Source organism: Chiloscyllium plagiosum, unplaced genomic scaffold (genome assembly GCF_037043375.1).
Source record: "Chiloscyllium plagiosum isolate Xiang-an unplaced genomic scaffold, Cpla_swu_hap1 HiC_scaffold_19, whole genome shotgun sequence".
Lineage (NCBI taxonomy): Eukaryota > Metazoa > Chordata > Chondrichthyes > Orectolobiformes > Hemiscylliidae > Chiloscyllium > Chiloscyllium plagiosum.
Genome location: NW_028270157.1, coordinates 27,372,406 through 27,387,639, shown reverse-complemented (window position 1 = coordinate 27,387,639; position 15,234 = coordinate 27,372,406). Strand labels below are relative to the sequence as shown.

Here is a 15,234-nt window from a genome sequence, read left to right as displayed (position 1 = left end):
GGTCTCTGACTAGTCAGAGGCCAAATACAATCTGAAATATGTGTGTTGGGACTCCTTTGAGGTTCCAACACACTGACTACATGGTAATTGCACAGCAAGTTTAAAGTTACAGTTAAACTGTGCGTGAGATTCCTCAATTTATTTTGATTCCAATTGAGATGCCCCAAGTTTTCAGGTTCACTGGTGAAGCAGGTTGAACTGCCATCCCTTCTTCACTCATTCACCCCCTCAGTCGATCACTACAAAATTAATTTACAAATAATCCCTTCCCTTTTGGATGCATTTCTTCCAGAACAAATTCATTTCTGCTTTTAAAAGCTGTAAATTTACTCAAATTTTATTGAGTATTTTATTACTGAATGAAGAAGAAATAATAACACAACACACATGTGCACAGATTAGAAATGAGATGGGAGTCCAAAAAATATGTAAGTTAAAAAACATACACAGATCAGTTTCTGAGTTCCGTGAGCAGTAAACAAGGGATGTAGTAGCATTATGCTGGATGATACTTGGTAACATTGATGTTGGTAGGTGAACAAAGTACTGTGAATGCTGGATCTGAACGAGAAACAGAAAGTACTAGAATCTGGCAACATCTGTGAAAAGAGAAACAAACTTAATGATTCAGATCCAATGACTTTGCTTCGGAACAGTTTTGATGAAGTAATGAGCATGTTATTCCTTACTACATATCAGTCTGCTTGATTTATAAGTACACTTCAGGTTATTTTCTTCAGTGGCTTGATAGGGTGTGATGATCTGGAGGCTTGATGCTGTGAACTGTAAACTGTACTTCCAAGACAATATCATGTGTGATCCAGATCATAGCAGATTTGTGTGGCATGCATTCATTAAGCCTTTATAAAAATAAAGTTAGTAGGTATTTCCATGCTGACATCGCAGCCTTACATAATTTGGTTGTGGAAAGCACTGAGTATTTGATATCTTGATAGTTCTGTGATTGTCAATGATTATCTTGTATTGAAACACTGCTGATAACATAGGCCACAAAATGTAAGGGCCAATAGTAGTTTTAAAATATTTTGAGAAAGAAGATGCTGCTTCCTGCTGTCTCCTGACATTAAAAATGAATCATGCAATTGATTTCTATTCAAGAATACATTTATGTTCCGCATGTATTGCTTAAGTCATTGTATAACTTTTAACATGGGAGTGGTATCATGCCTCAGATCTCCACTCAAATGACTGCAATTAATTTAACTCCTTTTCCAAAAATTCTGATATTTCTGTTTACATTTATAGGTTTAAAAAAATTTACAGATTATAAAATGAGGGTAACAGCATCAACCTCTGCAGGTGAAAGCTCAGTCTCTGAAAAAGATGATATTTTTGTGCGAACTCTTGAAGATGGTAAGAAAAGTTTTGAAATAAATCAAATTTCAGCTTCCAATTATTTCTGTTATTACATCATTTACTCAACTCTCATTATTATCAACTTGTTTAAACTATTCTTATGCCCTCCTTTTCATCACTGGTTTGTGAAACAGATTTTTCAAGCATACTGTGACCTATCTTGATCCATCCATCCAAAAGGGCTTGACAGCTACATGACTGAAAGGTGGTTGCTTTTTCAGTGATTCCAGGAACAGGCTGAGGCTGTTTTCCCTGGAGCGTCGGAGGCTGAGGGGTGACCTTATAGAGATTTATAAAATCATGAGGGGCATGGATAGGATAAATAGACAAAGTCTTTTCCCTGGGGTGGGGGTGTCCAGAAGAAGAGGGCATAGTTTTATGCAGGCTCAGTTTAGCATTAGGCATGTAAGTGACTGTCGTGGAAGATACAGGTCAGCTTTTCCTATGCAGTTACTCAGTTTATTATACATGTTTGTGTGAGCGGTTTAGCAAATCCTGCAATGGACCAAGGGAGGTAAATGCTCTGCCCAGTATCTTATGGGGTCGAAGGCCCTGGCATCACATGTAAAGGGCACGAGGATAGCATTCACTCATTGCAATGAGTATGACACAGGTTCACAGTTTGGATGTCTGCACCGAACCTTCTGGTCCTTCCATTGTTGCCGGTCTGCTTCCCTTCCTTGACCTGTCTCCATTACACTTCACTCTCCCTCAGTAGTCCTCCATGCCTATAGCATGGCATAGATGAATGCTTTCCAAAGTGACTTCAGTTTCTCTCTTATATATTTTCAAATTCATTTATGGGACAATTACATCATTTAAAATGCATCTGGATGGGTATATGAATAGGAAGGGTTTAGAGGGATAGGGGCTAAATACTGGCAAATGGGACTAGATTAATTTAGCATATAGAGTCATAGAGATGTACAGCATGGAAACAGACCCTTTGGTCCAACTCGTCCATGCCAACCAGATATCCCAACCCAATCTAGTCCCACCTGCCAGCACCTGGCCTATATCCCTCCAAACCCTTCCTATTCATATCCCCATCCAGATGTTGCAATTGTACTAGCCTCCACCACTTCCTCTGGCAGCTCATTCTATACACGTACCACTCTCTGCATGAAAAGGTTGCCCCTTAAGTCTCTTTTATATCTTCCCCCTCTCACCCTAAACCTATGCCCTCTACTTCTGGACACCCCCACCCCAGGGAAAAGACTTTGTCTATTTATCCTATCCATGCCCCTCATGATTTTATAAATCTCTATAAGGTCACCCCTCAGCCTCCGACACTCCAAGGAAAACAGCCCTAGTCTATTCAATCTCTCCCTATAGCTCAAATCCTCCAACCCTGGCAACATCCTTGTAAATATTTTCTGAACCCTTTCAAGTTTCACAACACCTTTCTGATAAGATGGAGACCAGAATTGCACGCAATATTCCAACAGTGGCCTAACCAATGTCCTGTACAACTGCAACATGACCTCCCAACTCCTGTACACAATGCTCTGACCTATAAAGGAAAGCACACCAAATGCCTTCTTCACTATCCTATCTACCTGCGACTCCACTTTCGAGGAGCTATGAACCTGCACTCCAAGGTTTCTTTGTTCAACAACACTCCCTAGGACCTTACCATAAAGTATATAAGTCCTGCTAAGATTTGCTTTCCCAAAATGCAGCACCTCACATTTATCTAAATTAAACTCCATCTGCCACTTCTCAGCCCATTGGCCCAACCGAAGGGTCTGTTTCCACGCTGTATCACTCCATGACTCTCTGTGGACATTGCTGACTAGCTGGCATTTATTGGCTATCGCTAATTGCCCAAAGGGTAGGTAAGGGTCATATTGTCACGTGTAAGCCAAATCAAGTAAGAATAGCAGATGTTCTTCCCTAAAGGACATCAGTGAACCACATTAGTTTCTTATGACAATTGCTATTAAGCCAGCTTTTTATTCAGGATGTTTATTGAACTCAGATTTCACTGTCTGTCCTGGTGAGATTTAAAACCAGGTTCCCAGAACAGTAGCCTCAGGTTCTGGATTTCTCGTATGGTGACATTACCACAATATTATCACCTCCCCATAGAAAGGCATCAGTCAGAAATCATATAATACTTGCTTGCAAAGAACTTTATTGTGAAGACAAACATAATTCTGGCAAGGCTGGCTTTTAATAAGCTTTAATGAGGTGCAGATGCTTGGCAAATGGCATTGTAAAGCTTGATCTGCCTTACAAATGTCCAGGAACTCAAGTTCATACTTGCAACTCTCTGTCAGGAATCTGAGGTTGAGATTCACTTGCTGTCATGTTCCTCAGTCTGCCTTGTTTCCTGCCTCTGGGAGCAGCACAAGACTCTGTCCCAAGGTTTTATCATCCCCATTATGTGTGGAATCTGTTCCAAGTATTAATCATTAATTTTGTGAAGATGAAAATCATTTTATTCGTCTTAGATTTAAATTGAAAAAATGAATTTAAGTACTCATGTCCAGTTGTTTGTGGATTGAACATATCTGACAATTTTCTACTTTGTGATGTACATGCCAGTGTTATGTCAGTACAGGAAGAGCTTTGCTAGGAACATGACTGAAGCTTAGGTTTTCAATAGTACAATTGGAATTTTATCAGGATTCAAGCTGTTTGCTCCATCCAATGTATTTAGCAGTTTCTTAATATCCTGGGGAGTGAATTGAATTGTCTAAGACTAACATCTAAAGGCTCTTGTTCTTCAATGGGAGCACCCTACCTCCAGACTGAGAGACCCAGGTCAAGTCCCACCTGCTCCAGAGCTGTGTAATAACATCTCCGAATAGATTGATTAGAAAAACATTGGTTAAATTTTAAAAAAGGCAAGCATCTTTGGTGCAGAGGTTTATCATTCGCCTGGATCTTCTGGCTGTGGATTGTTGCATTGATGTGCTGGGCTCTCCAATCATTGAGAATGAGGAGGTTTTTCAAACTTGTCCCTCCAGTTAGTTGTTTAGCTGACTAACACCATTCATTACTGGATATGGTAGGACTGTAGATCTTTGATCTGATCCACTGCTGTGGGATTACTTAGATCTACCTATAGTATGCTGCTCTCACTATTCAGGATACATATTGGCTTTCCACTCAACACTTTTTCTGAGCACCATCCTTGGATTTATTTTTCAAGCTTGCATCAGTTTGATAGTGCAAGTTAAACATTTTTTGTCATCATTAAATATTATAAGTATTTCCAAAACAACCAAAGATAACAAAATTACATTCTTTTCTGTCCTTTTCAGAACCAGAAACACCACCTGAAAACTTAACCTTCAAAAATGTAACTGAAACATCTGCATACTTGAGCTGGTCACCTCCAGAGAAGCCCAATGGAATTATTACATACTATGAAGTTACATACACTAATTATACTGACTCTTTTACAATGAACAGTTCAGAAACAAACATTTACCTAGAAAACTTAAAAATATTTTCTCCCTATAACGTCTCCATTAAAGCATACACCAAGTATGGCCATGGGAATCAAACATCTCCAATTGTGTTTTTGGTGACAAAACATGATGGTAAGCACTGTTTTGTAATACTGAGAATTTAGGTTTCTGCCAAAAAAAGAAATGGAAGTACATTGCTGGAAAACCAGAACTTTTGCTCAATACATCATGCATATTTTCTGCAGCTGGATTACAATTCTGATCTAATTAAACAAAACATCTGTAGTAGAAATTGATAGCTCCTTTTAACTGTTTGCTCAACTGGGAGAATTGTTTCACCCAAATGCTAACCAGTTAAATGGGACTTGCCGTCCATTTATTAGTGAGAACAAAGAGTTAACAATAAACTGGCAGATTTATTCTACCAAAATCTGTCCAGTTTAAAATATTCCAATGCTTTCTTTACAGTTCTTAGCAGTCAACCCTTTAATGTGACCTATAAGTACATTAGTTCCACTGAAGTAGTAGTTTCATGGAACCCACAACCAAATACCAGTGGCATTACATTATTCTATGTCGTAAACCTTTGGAATGTCTCCCACTCCATTCAAATCAAAAGACATTCGTATGTCTATCTAACTTTCTCAAATTTTCCCAGCACTGGATTGCTATTGTTACTAACACAGTATTTGAAAATGGAAATTAAACAAACTATATTTTGAATATGACTTCAGAATTTGATAATTTAATATAACAATGTGGTGGTTCTGACAGAACATGTTCATTATTTGGGATTATGAAGTTACTTGTGAAAGGATTGATAGTTAAATATATTGTGCTATAGGATTTGAATCTATTACTTCAAGGAATCTCAATGAGGTGCTCTAATTCTTATAAGAAATTTTAAAAATTGGTGCATATGTGCATTTCTGGGGTGAGTCATGCCAGATACCATAATGGTGTAGGCATTAGCAAACAAGTGGTGAATGGCTGTCAGCACAATGCAGAAAGTGAGGACTGCAGATGCTGGAGATCAGAGCTGAAAAATGTGTTGCTGGAAAAGCGCAGCAGGTCAGGCAGCATCAAAGGAGCAGGAGAATCGATGTTTCGGGCATAAGCCCTTCTTCAGCACAATGCAGAACATAATGTCAGTGATCTGAAACCAATGGTACCACATTGAAGCTCAACACACGACTAATGCTGCTACTTAACCTCTGATGGAGAAGGAAGAGAAGCAGGGGTAATGTGATTGTTAAACATTCACTGATAAGGACTAACAAGCCAATCCATTCTATCTAACTGCTACAAAGTCTGTTGTTGTTGGGAGAGGTGTAGCCCTGGAAATCCTTAATAATGACTCTGAAACCCATCAAGTCATGGCATCAGGTCAATTTAAGAAATAAAACCTCCTGCCGATTACTACCTTGTGCCCCAAGTGCAATTAAGAATGAGTAATGAATGCTAACCTAACCAGTTGTGTTCACAGTCCTTGAATGAATTTACAAAAAGTGTGAAGAGGATGAAGAAGAGAGTACACATTCCAGACAGCTCCTTCCTGACCATGAGAACATGAAGTTCACATCTAGGTGTGACTGCAATAGCTGTAACATTGATAACTCATTTACCAAAATTCTCATACTTATTATGCCATTCCTCTGATATTGACCATCACAGCATCCATAATATGTGAGTAAAAGCCACCATAAAATAAACAATCTAAACCAAATTTAAGAATGAATATATTCCTTAGATAAATGTCAACTATTTACATTTGTGCATTCCTTCATATCCACATTCCATTTGCCTGTCCTACTCTTTCTCTGCAGTATTATACAAGTTGCTGCAACAGGGCTGATAGAAAGCTACTGAAGTGCAGTGAAGGAGCCTGAAAATGTCCATGAATAATGATTTTGAACAGTTTGATGAGGGTAGGGTAGGAAATGTCATTTTGAGAGTGACCTGCAAGTCTGTGCTCCATGGAGCCAAGACCATTTTCCCAAGCCTCTGCCTCAATAATATTATAATCTGTTGAAGTACAGATTATTGGACTCCTGTTACAGCTTGCTGGCTACTATGTACGCTTTCATCCACAGTAATAGTAGTAGCCACTTGATCTTCCAATCTAGCAATCTGACCCACATAGCCTCAGTATTTCAGCATTCAGTCATCTGGTGGAAACCACTTGAGCTGCAATTGAAATTAAGACATTGATTAGATTAGATTAGATTCCCTATAGTGCAGAAATAGGCCCTTCGGCCCAACAAGTCCACACCGATCCTCCAAAGAGTATCCCACCCAGACCCATTCCCCTACTAATGCACCTACCACTATGGGCAATTTAGCATGGCCAATTCACCTAACCTGCATATCTTTGGACTGTGGGAGGAAACCGGAGCACCCGGAGGAAACCCATGTAGACACGGGGAGAATGTGCAAACTCCATGCAGGCAGTCGCCCAAGGCTGGAATCGATCTCGGGTCCCTGGCGCTGCGATGTACCAGTGCTAACCACCGATTCACCGTGCTGCCCCAAGTAGATTGGTCAGTAGATACTGCATTGTGACTGATTCCATTGTGCTGATGGACTTGGCCACCTGTATGCTTAGAGAATGGGTATGAGATCCATGCTGAGTTGTTGCTGGATTCTTTTGTGCTCCTTGATATTTACCATGAGCTTTAATGCAGGATCAAGCATGTTGTTGTGCCTTTCCACAAGTCACCACACTGAAATGCTCTTCTAAGTTCTCTGGTGCAGGACACATATGCAACTTTGCTCTCCACTGAGAAGTATCTTGTCTTTTGCTCTTGTAGTCCAGCTGCATACAATCCCATGAGTATGTAAAAACAAAGACTGCAGATGCTGGAAACCAGACTCTAGATTAGAGTGGTGCTGGAAAAGCACAGCAGGTCTGGCAGCATCCGAGGAGCAGGGAAATCTCTAGATTAGAGTGGTGCTGGAAAAGCACAGCAGATCAGGCAGCATCTGAGGAGTAGGAAAATCTCTAGATTAGAGTGGTGCTTTTCCAGCACCACCCTAATCCCATGAGTATGCCATCCTCAGCATCTACTCATGATTGTTGGTATGAAGACATGTGATGGTGTATCTCTTTCATCACTCTTCTTACTGTTACTCACTGCCTGCCCAATTCTTGGTCATCTAAAAAGTGAGAATAAATTTGTGATTTGGGGAATTGGGTGGAGGAAAAATGAGCCTGACCCTGGTTACAGGTGGATCTACATTCAAAGACACAGGCAATAGCCAGTCCATAACCAATCTAATAGAATATCCACAGTTATAACTGTAGGTTTCACTATCTTTATTATATTATTTATTTGATCATATGCACTGAGTATATTAAACATTGTTTGAAATTAATTTTCTATTTTTACTTTTATGTTTATTTTACAGTTCCGGATAACGCACCTCAAAATATCACATACATATTTCTCCCTCCTTCTGATGTTGAAATATCCTTTCTACCACCATCAACTCCCAATGGAATTATCCAGTTCTATACACTCTATCTTGGAGCTCAAAATAGTAGTGATGTGCTGATTACAAACAGTACAAATTTGACTGTCATTGTTACAGGTAAGTTAAACTATTGACAGTTGTCATGTTTTTTAGAAGAGACTTTTGAATTTAAAATTTCTGGTGGGTATAGGTGCTTCATTTATTTTTCTTAAGGAAGTATTTTCTCACATCACTCTTACTTCACTTGCGCAACACTTTAAATCTATGCCCTCTTATTCTTGTTCCTTTTATGACTGGGAACAGCTTCTCCCTACCTCATCTATCCAGTCTACTTGTAATTTTGAAAGCCTCCACCAAATCACTTATCAGCCACCTTTTGTCCAAGAAATCTCCAATTTATCCTCATAACTGAAGTTTCTCACTCCTAGAACCATTCTTGTAAATTGCTTCTGCACTTTCTCCAGTGTGTTCACGTCTTTCCTATGTGGTACCCACAACTGTACATAATACTCCAGCAGAGATCTTATAAGTGTGTTCTATGGAGTGGATTGGCAATGTGCTTAGAGGCTGGCACATGTTACATGCCAATATCTGTGGATATGGGGTGCATGTGGCTGGTCCCCATGGAGCGTGCGCTGAGATGTTTATGCCTGGCTTCCAACACGGAAGCCTTTTAGACCAAGTGGTCAGCTGAAGTTGGCAGGTATCCTCTCTGACATCCATGTTGAGAAATCTTGAGTCTGGTTTGCTCACAGTGAATGGTTGAATAGGAAGCTACATATTGATAATGAAAATGTGTAATTAAGCAAGTAATTAACAAGGTATAATCTCCCTTAATCAGCAACTTGCTACTGGGTGGCGAGAATCTTGGAGATACCCGAAATCTAGTTAAAAGATGCAGCAAGTTATACCTGACGTTGTGATAGGCTTTGCTGGACTCATCACAAGATTTTGCCACATTTCTTGACATTCAGGCCCCTGTGACATTTCCCTGACATCTTTTGATATCATAGATGTATCAATGACACCTCTTAGGTTTGTTTTTCCTCTTGAAATCATCAATATGTCCTTCAAGATCTTAATTATGATTTCACTGAAAGTACTGCATAATGGAAATCATAGCAATCTATCCACAATATAGCTACATACAGCAATCTGAGGAATTGTTATCTCTGAATCCAGTCCAAATATTAACGTTTATAGTGACTGTTCCCTTCTTTTGCACAACACCGATATTAGTACATGGAATAAGTCCACTATTTTCAGGTCTTAGATTTTTGCTTGCTCAAAATAAAATGTAGCTTTATTGTAATGTTTTTGTGGCATTACCGAAATTAATTTAGTATTTGGTATTTTATAATATGTACAGAGATTTCTAATTAAAAATAATTTCTGTTCTCACATTTTACAGGTTTAAAAGCAAATGAAAGGTATTCCTTAAAAATTTCTGCAAGTACTAGCAAAGGTGAAGGAATTCAAAGTCAACCAGTGTACATTTTAACTGGAGAAGGTGGTAAGTATACTGTAAAAATGACAGAATTTGCTGTTCATCCATAGCAAGAGGTATATGGAATCTGTGATTTACAAGGATAGATTTATCATTTAAACAGAAATGTATTTATTTGGTTAGAAAACAGTACAGCACCTCTATATTATGTTACCTTTTTGGAATATGTTTACAATCATTAAAAAATGCCATTCGAACAGTTAAATATTTTACTTGAATCTCTGGCAGCACCTTTGAATTCTATACAACAAAGTTAGTTCTGTAGCACCTACAGCAGCGATGCTACAGAGCTATTTCAGTTGCAAAATGATGTCAGCACCACTCATGCACACTTCTGGCATGAAGTGCACTAAATTTTAATTTAGGAAAGTTAGTAGCTCAGGCACTAGGAATCTGAACTGGCACCAGTGAAATAGACAATGTAATGCTGATTTGAAACCAGCCTGGTAATTTTCAATTCCACTGTGAGAACTAATGCACACTCACTTAATGGTTGTTTGATTTCTACTGTCTATCCTTCTCCAAGTGCTTTGTGGTTTGCAGAATTGTTCAAACTTGATGATATTGGCTGGGTGTGGTGCTCCACATGGAGAAGACTTTGGCATCTAAAAAGCTGTGGGTGTTGTAGTAGCCATACACTCTCACCTGTAACATGAGCGAGGGAGATACAAGAGAGATAATTTATAAAGGACAAGCTGCTTGCACAAGAGGAGTGATCTCAGCAGGAGGCCTTATACATTCAGGGTCTTTCTGTAGCATTTCTCTAGCCTTGACCTAGCCAGGAGGCTAGAATTCTAAAATCTCTTGTGGCATACCTGCAACCTCAGAGCAGACTATGCTTGGTGCTACCAGTAGTTGTGAAGATAACCTTAGCCTGACTTTCTTCACATTAGTATCCTTCATGGCTGGAATGGGCAACATTCAAAACATGCAAAGAAAAGCAAAATACTGTGTATGCTAGAAATCTGAAATAAAAACAGAAAGTGGTGGAGAAACAGCTCATTAGGTCTGGCAGCATTTGTTGAGAGAGAAACAGAATTAGCATTTTGAGTCTGATATGACTTCTTCAGTTCAGTTTTTACTATGTAGTAAAATTTTGATATTTGAAATTACTTTCAACAAGGTTAGCAAACATTAATGTTCATTCAATGAATAGGGAATGCATGACTCACTTAGACTAACGTCTTGATCTAGTGCATTTGATAGAGGAGAAAGGCTTAAATTTGTATAGCACTTTTCACAACTCTCAGGTGATGAAGCAAATACAGAGAGCAGTGGTTTTGTTACAGTTCTTGTCAAGATTGCCAATGCTTTTTAAAAAGAAAGAAATCCTCAAATGCTGATGAAAAGATAATCACCACTGGACACTATTTTACTTCCTAAATCTTTAATGGTAACATACTAAATAAAATCTACATAACACAAGCATCAATTAGCAGGTGAAGGATATTTCAAATGAAATGTTACATTTTGCTTTAAGTAATGAATGAAAAAAAGATACGCTTCCAGTCGTAACAGAATTCACATTACCTCACACAAATGTGGGACAACATGCAATTTCATAGTTTTTTTTCAAATTGGCCTTTTTCTAATGATCTGTCATTCTACATCCAGTTGCATTGGCTCTTAAGTTGCATTCACCAGCGACTAATTTCAAATTGAAATCCCCAGACTGTTGCCATTGAAACTTGTCTTCTAACTTTCTCTCACTTGGATCACAACAGTTCTGATAGTGCAGAATCTCCCAGAGATTCTCCTCACTGACCTCTTTAACCAGCCTGGTAGATTGTGGCAACACCTCAGTGTAGCAAAAGCTCTTGTCCAATCTACAGTCTGTCACTCTTCCTGTCTTCATTGTTCTAACCCTTCCAAATACATAACACACTATATTTTAAGAAACCTGTTTCAACTCCATAACTTGTTTGAAGATGGCCAAACAGGAAACTGTTCAATTAAGAACAAGTCTTGCTTCTTTTCACATGAATTTCTGCTGAACTGTCAATCAGGAGGTAAAACAGTTGAAACTCAAACCCACTTCACTTAACTTTCCATTTATCTTTTGTTTCGTCACTGTTCATTCCTTTTACAACCCCAAGTCACAATGAATTTCCTGGAAGCTAGTAACATTAGAATTAGAAAACTGTTCAAAATACTCTCCAGCATTTTGTCCTTCAAGAAACTTTGCACTAAAAACACTTCCTATTGCTTCCTAAAGTGAATGGATCATTACACTTTTGCCAAATAGGGTACAATAATATATGATTTTCTCCCAGTATCATGCTGACAGAACTTGAATTCATGCTTGAATTCATTTTATAATTTGAGTTGTTTCAATTTTTAAATTAAAATGTACAGAATTAAATCAAAAATGCAAATTGTTAATATTCCTTCCACGGTGGCTCAGTGGGAGCCACACTATGATCCTGTGATTACATGGGTCTACATTCACATAGAAGATTCTTTTTTACCCTCAATCTATAGTGCCTGGCTCTCCTCCACGATCAGTTACATCAAAACAGTTATCCTCTACCACTGTACTTCTGTCATGGAAACCTCCCACGGAACCAAACGGAGTGATTCTGTATTACACAATCTATGTTTGGTAAGAGTTACTGAAGTGGTTATTAAGTTTAAAAATAACAAGCACTATATTCAAAGTTGTATGCCTAGTATTATAATTTTTTACTGTTAACAACAAGTATAATGAATCTTATCAAAATATTTGAATTGCTTGAATGAATATGAGCCCTCCGTTTCTTCCCATATGAAAGATATAATGATACATCTTCTAGTTGTTAGATGAGTTAGTCTAAGTGTTGACTAATTTACCTTTGCTGTCAATGTTGCAACATGATAAAATATCTACAGCATATTTCAAGTACCACTGTTTAGATCATATACATTTCCCTGAAATAAAATATTCTGATGTCATGAAGAAGATTACTTTGTAGTTTTAGTTGAGGACTCACTTCACTGATGGAAGCAAGTTAAGAGACATATGACTCAAGTTTAACTTCCTGGTTTAGAATCTGTTTGAATCATGGTGCCAGGTTGATCTCAGAAATATACTGGCATAATTTTGCTTGGGTACGTGCTCCTCTGTATTCTTCCACATACCTGTACTGTGACCAAAAGAATTCAGCAAGCCTGAATTAGGCTGAGTCCTGCAAGTACTTCTATGTGAATCACTAAATCAGCTCTGAATTGCTGAGCGAGGCAATGTATTGCACCAGTAAAGTAGCAATATGAAAAAAGAAAACTAACAGAAAAAAATGAAGAGAAAATGTAAAGTGGCTTAAATAAGTAACAAAGTGAAAATCCCTTAAAATAATTCAGTGAGCAATTTAGTGCATTAATCCACTCTGTTTTTTGTACCTGATGCTAACAAAATCTAGCTGTCAGAGATCAGCAGGGTTATGACTGCAGGAATCAAATATTTTCAGTTCTGTGATTGAAATTTGTTTCAGATATATTCTGATTGAGATATCCTGAGTTTTTTTTTGTTAAACACATATACACAGGGGTAAATACAAGGTAACTAAAACAACTTGAATAGATGCTTTGTAAAGGCACAGGAGTAGCAAGAGGCAACAAATAGAAAGACATGAAAAAATTAAGAATAGTTCAATGCCCTGTAATTGTATTGTAATGTTTTTGTTGAAATACTGCATTCCTATTACAGGAGCACAACAACACAACTTATTTTAAATGAGACTGAAACATCTGTACTGCTGAAAAACCTGGACAATGATACTGAATACTATGCTTTTGTAACAGCAAATACATGGTTAGGTGATGGAGGATTGAAAAGTAATAACATCACGTTTCGAACACCTGAGAATTGTAAGTGTCTGTGCTGACTTATGAAACTTGTAATTAATTAGTATTAAAATATTGACATTATTGATGAGTAATTATTACAGAGAATTATTAAAGAATACAATTGGAATGCAGTGTGGACATTGGTGATAAAGTGAGCAGTTATTGCACATTCCTTATTACTATTGAGAAGGTGAGTTGCTTTTTTGAACTGCAGAAGTTCATATGGTGATTGTACTCCCTGATTGGTGCTGGACAGAGTGGTCCTAGATTTTAAGCTAACAATGGTAAAGAATCAACAGTTCAGAGGAAGGGTCACCGAATCTGAAATGTTAACTCTGGTTTCTGTCCACAGATGCTGCCAGACTTGGTGAACTTTCCCAGCAATTCCTGGTTTTGTTTCTGATTTACCGCATCTGCAGTTCTTTCGGTTCTTAGAAAGGAACAACAGTTGTACTTCCAAGACAATGTGTTGTGTGGCTTGGAAATTATGGTGTTACTATGTTACTGCATTCCTTGATTTTCTAAATAATGGAGATCACCAGTTTGGGAAGTGTTGTCAAGAAACCTTGCAAAGTTGCTGCAATACATTTTGCAGACTGTACTATGGGTGATAGAGGGAATGAATCTTTTTGTGCCAAACAATCTTTCTCATGGGGGATGGTGTTGAGATTCCAGAAGAAAGACATGCATTTAGAGTCATAGAGATGTATAGCATGGAAACAAACCCTTCCATGCCGACCATATATCCTAACCTAATCTAGTCCCATTTGCCAGCACTTGGCCCATATCCCTCTAAACCCTTCCTATTCATACACCCATCCAGATGCCTTTTCAATGTTGTAACTGTACCAGCCTGCACCATCTCCTCTGGCAGCTCATTCCATACACGCATTGCCCTCTGCATGAAAAGAAATGCCCCTAGGTCCCTTTCATATCTTTCCCCTCTCACCATAAACCTATGTCCTCTGGTTCTGGACTCCCCCACCTTGTCTGTTTATCCTACCATACCCCTCAGGATTTTATAAACCTCTATAAGGTTTAACCTCAGCCTCCGATGTTTCAGGGAAAACAGCCCCAGTCTATTCAGCTTTTCCCCATAGCTCAAATCCTTCAACCTGGCAGCATCCTTGTAAATTTTTTTTGAACCCTTTCAAATTTTGCAACATCCTTCCGATAGGAAGGAGAACAGAATTGTGCACAATGTTCCAAAAGTTGCCTAACCAATGTCCTGTACAGTCATTACATGACCTCCCAACTCCTATATTCAATGCTCTGACCAATAAAGGAAAGCATGTCAAATGCCTTATTCACTATCCTATCTACCTGTTACTGTACTTTCAAGAAACTATGAACCTGCATTCCAAGGTCTCTTTGATCAGCAACATTCCCGCGGACCTTACCATTAAGTGTATAAGTTCTGCCCTGAATTACCTTTCCAAAATGCAGCACCTCATATTTATCTAAATTAATCTCCATCTCCCATTCCTCCTACCATTGGTCCATCTGATCAAGATCCCATTGTTATCCGAGGTAACCTCTTCACTCTCCACTATATCTCCAATTTTGGTCATCTGCAAACTTACTAACTATACTACCTTTGTTCACTTCCAAATCATTTATATAAATGGCAAG

At 38.4% G+C, this 15,234-nt stretch overlaps 1 protein-coding gene across 1 annotated transcript in view; it reads left to right on the top strand.

The window, feature by feature from the left end:
• Positions 1-15,234, top strand: part of ptprq (protein tyrosine phosphatase receptor type Q) — a 206,953-nt gene that overhangs the window by 93,875 nt on the left and 97,844 nt on the right. Inside the window, exons 29-34 of the mRNA XM_087997157.1 lie at positions 1,267-1,374; positions 4,650-4,931; positions 8,208-8,390; positions 9,685-9,786; positions 12,262-12,382; positions 13,463-13,623. Of these exons, the coding sequence (XP_087853283.1) occupies positions 1,267-1,374; positions 4,650-4,931; positions 8,208-8,390; positions 9,685-9,786; positions 12,262-12,382; positions 13,463-13,623 (957 nt within the window). The remainder of the gene's footprint in view (positions 1-1,266; positions 1,375-4,649; positions 4,932-8,207; positions 8,391-9,684; positions 9,787-12,261; positions 12,383-13,462; positions 13,624-15,234) is intronic.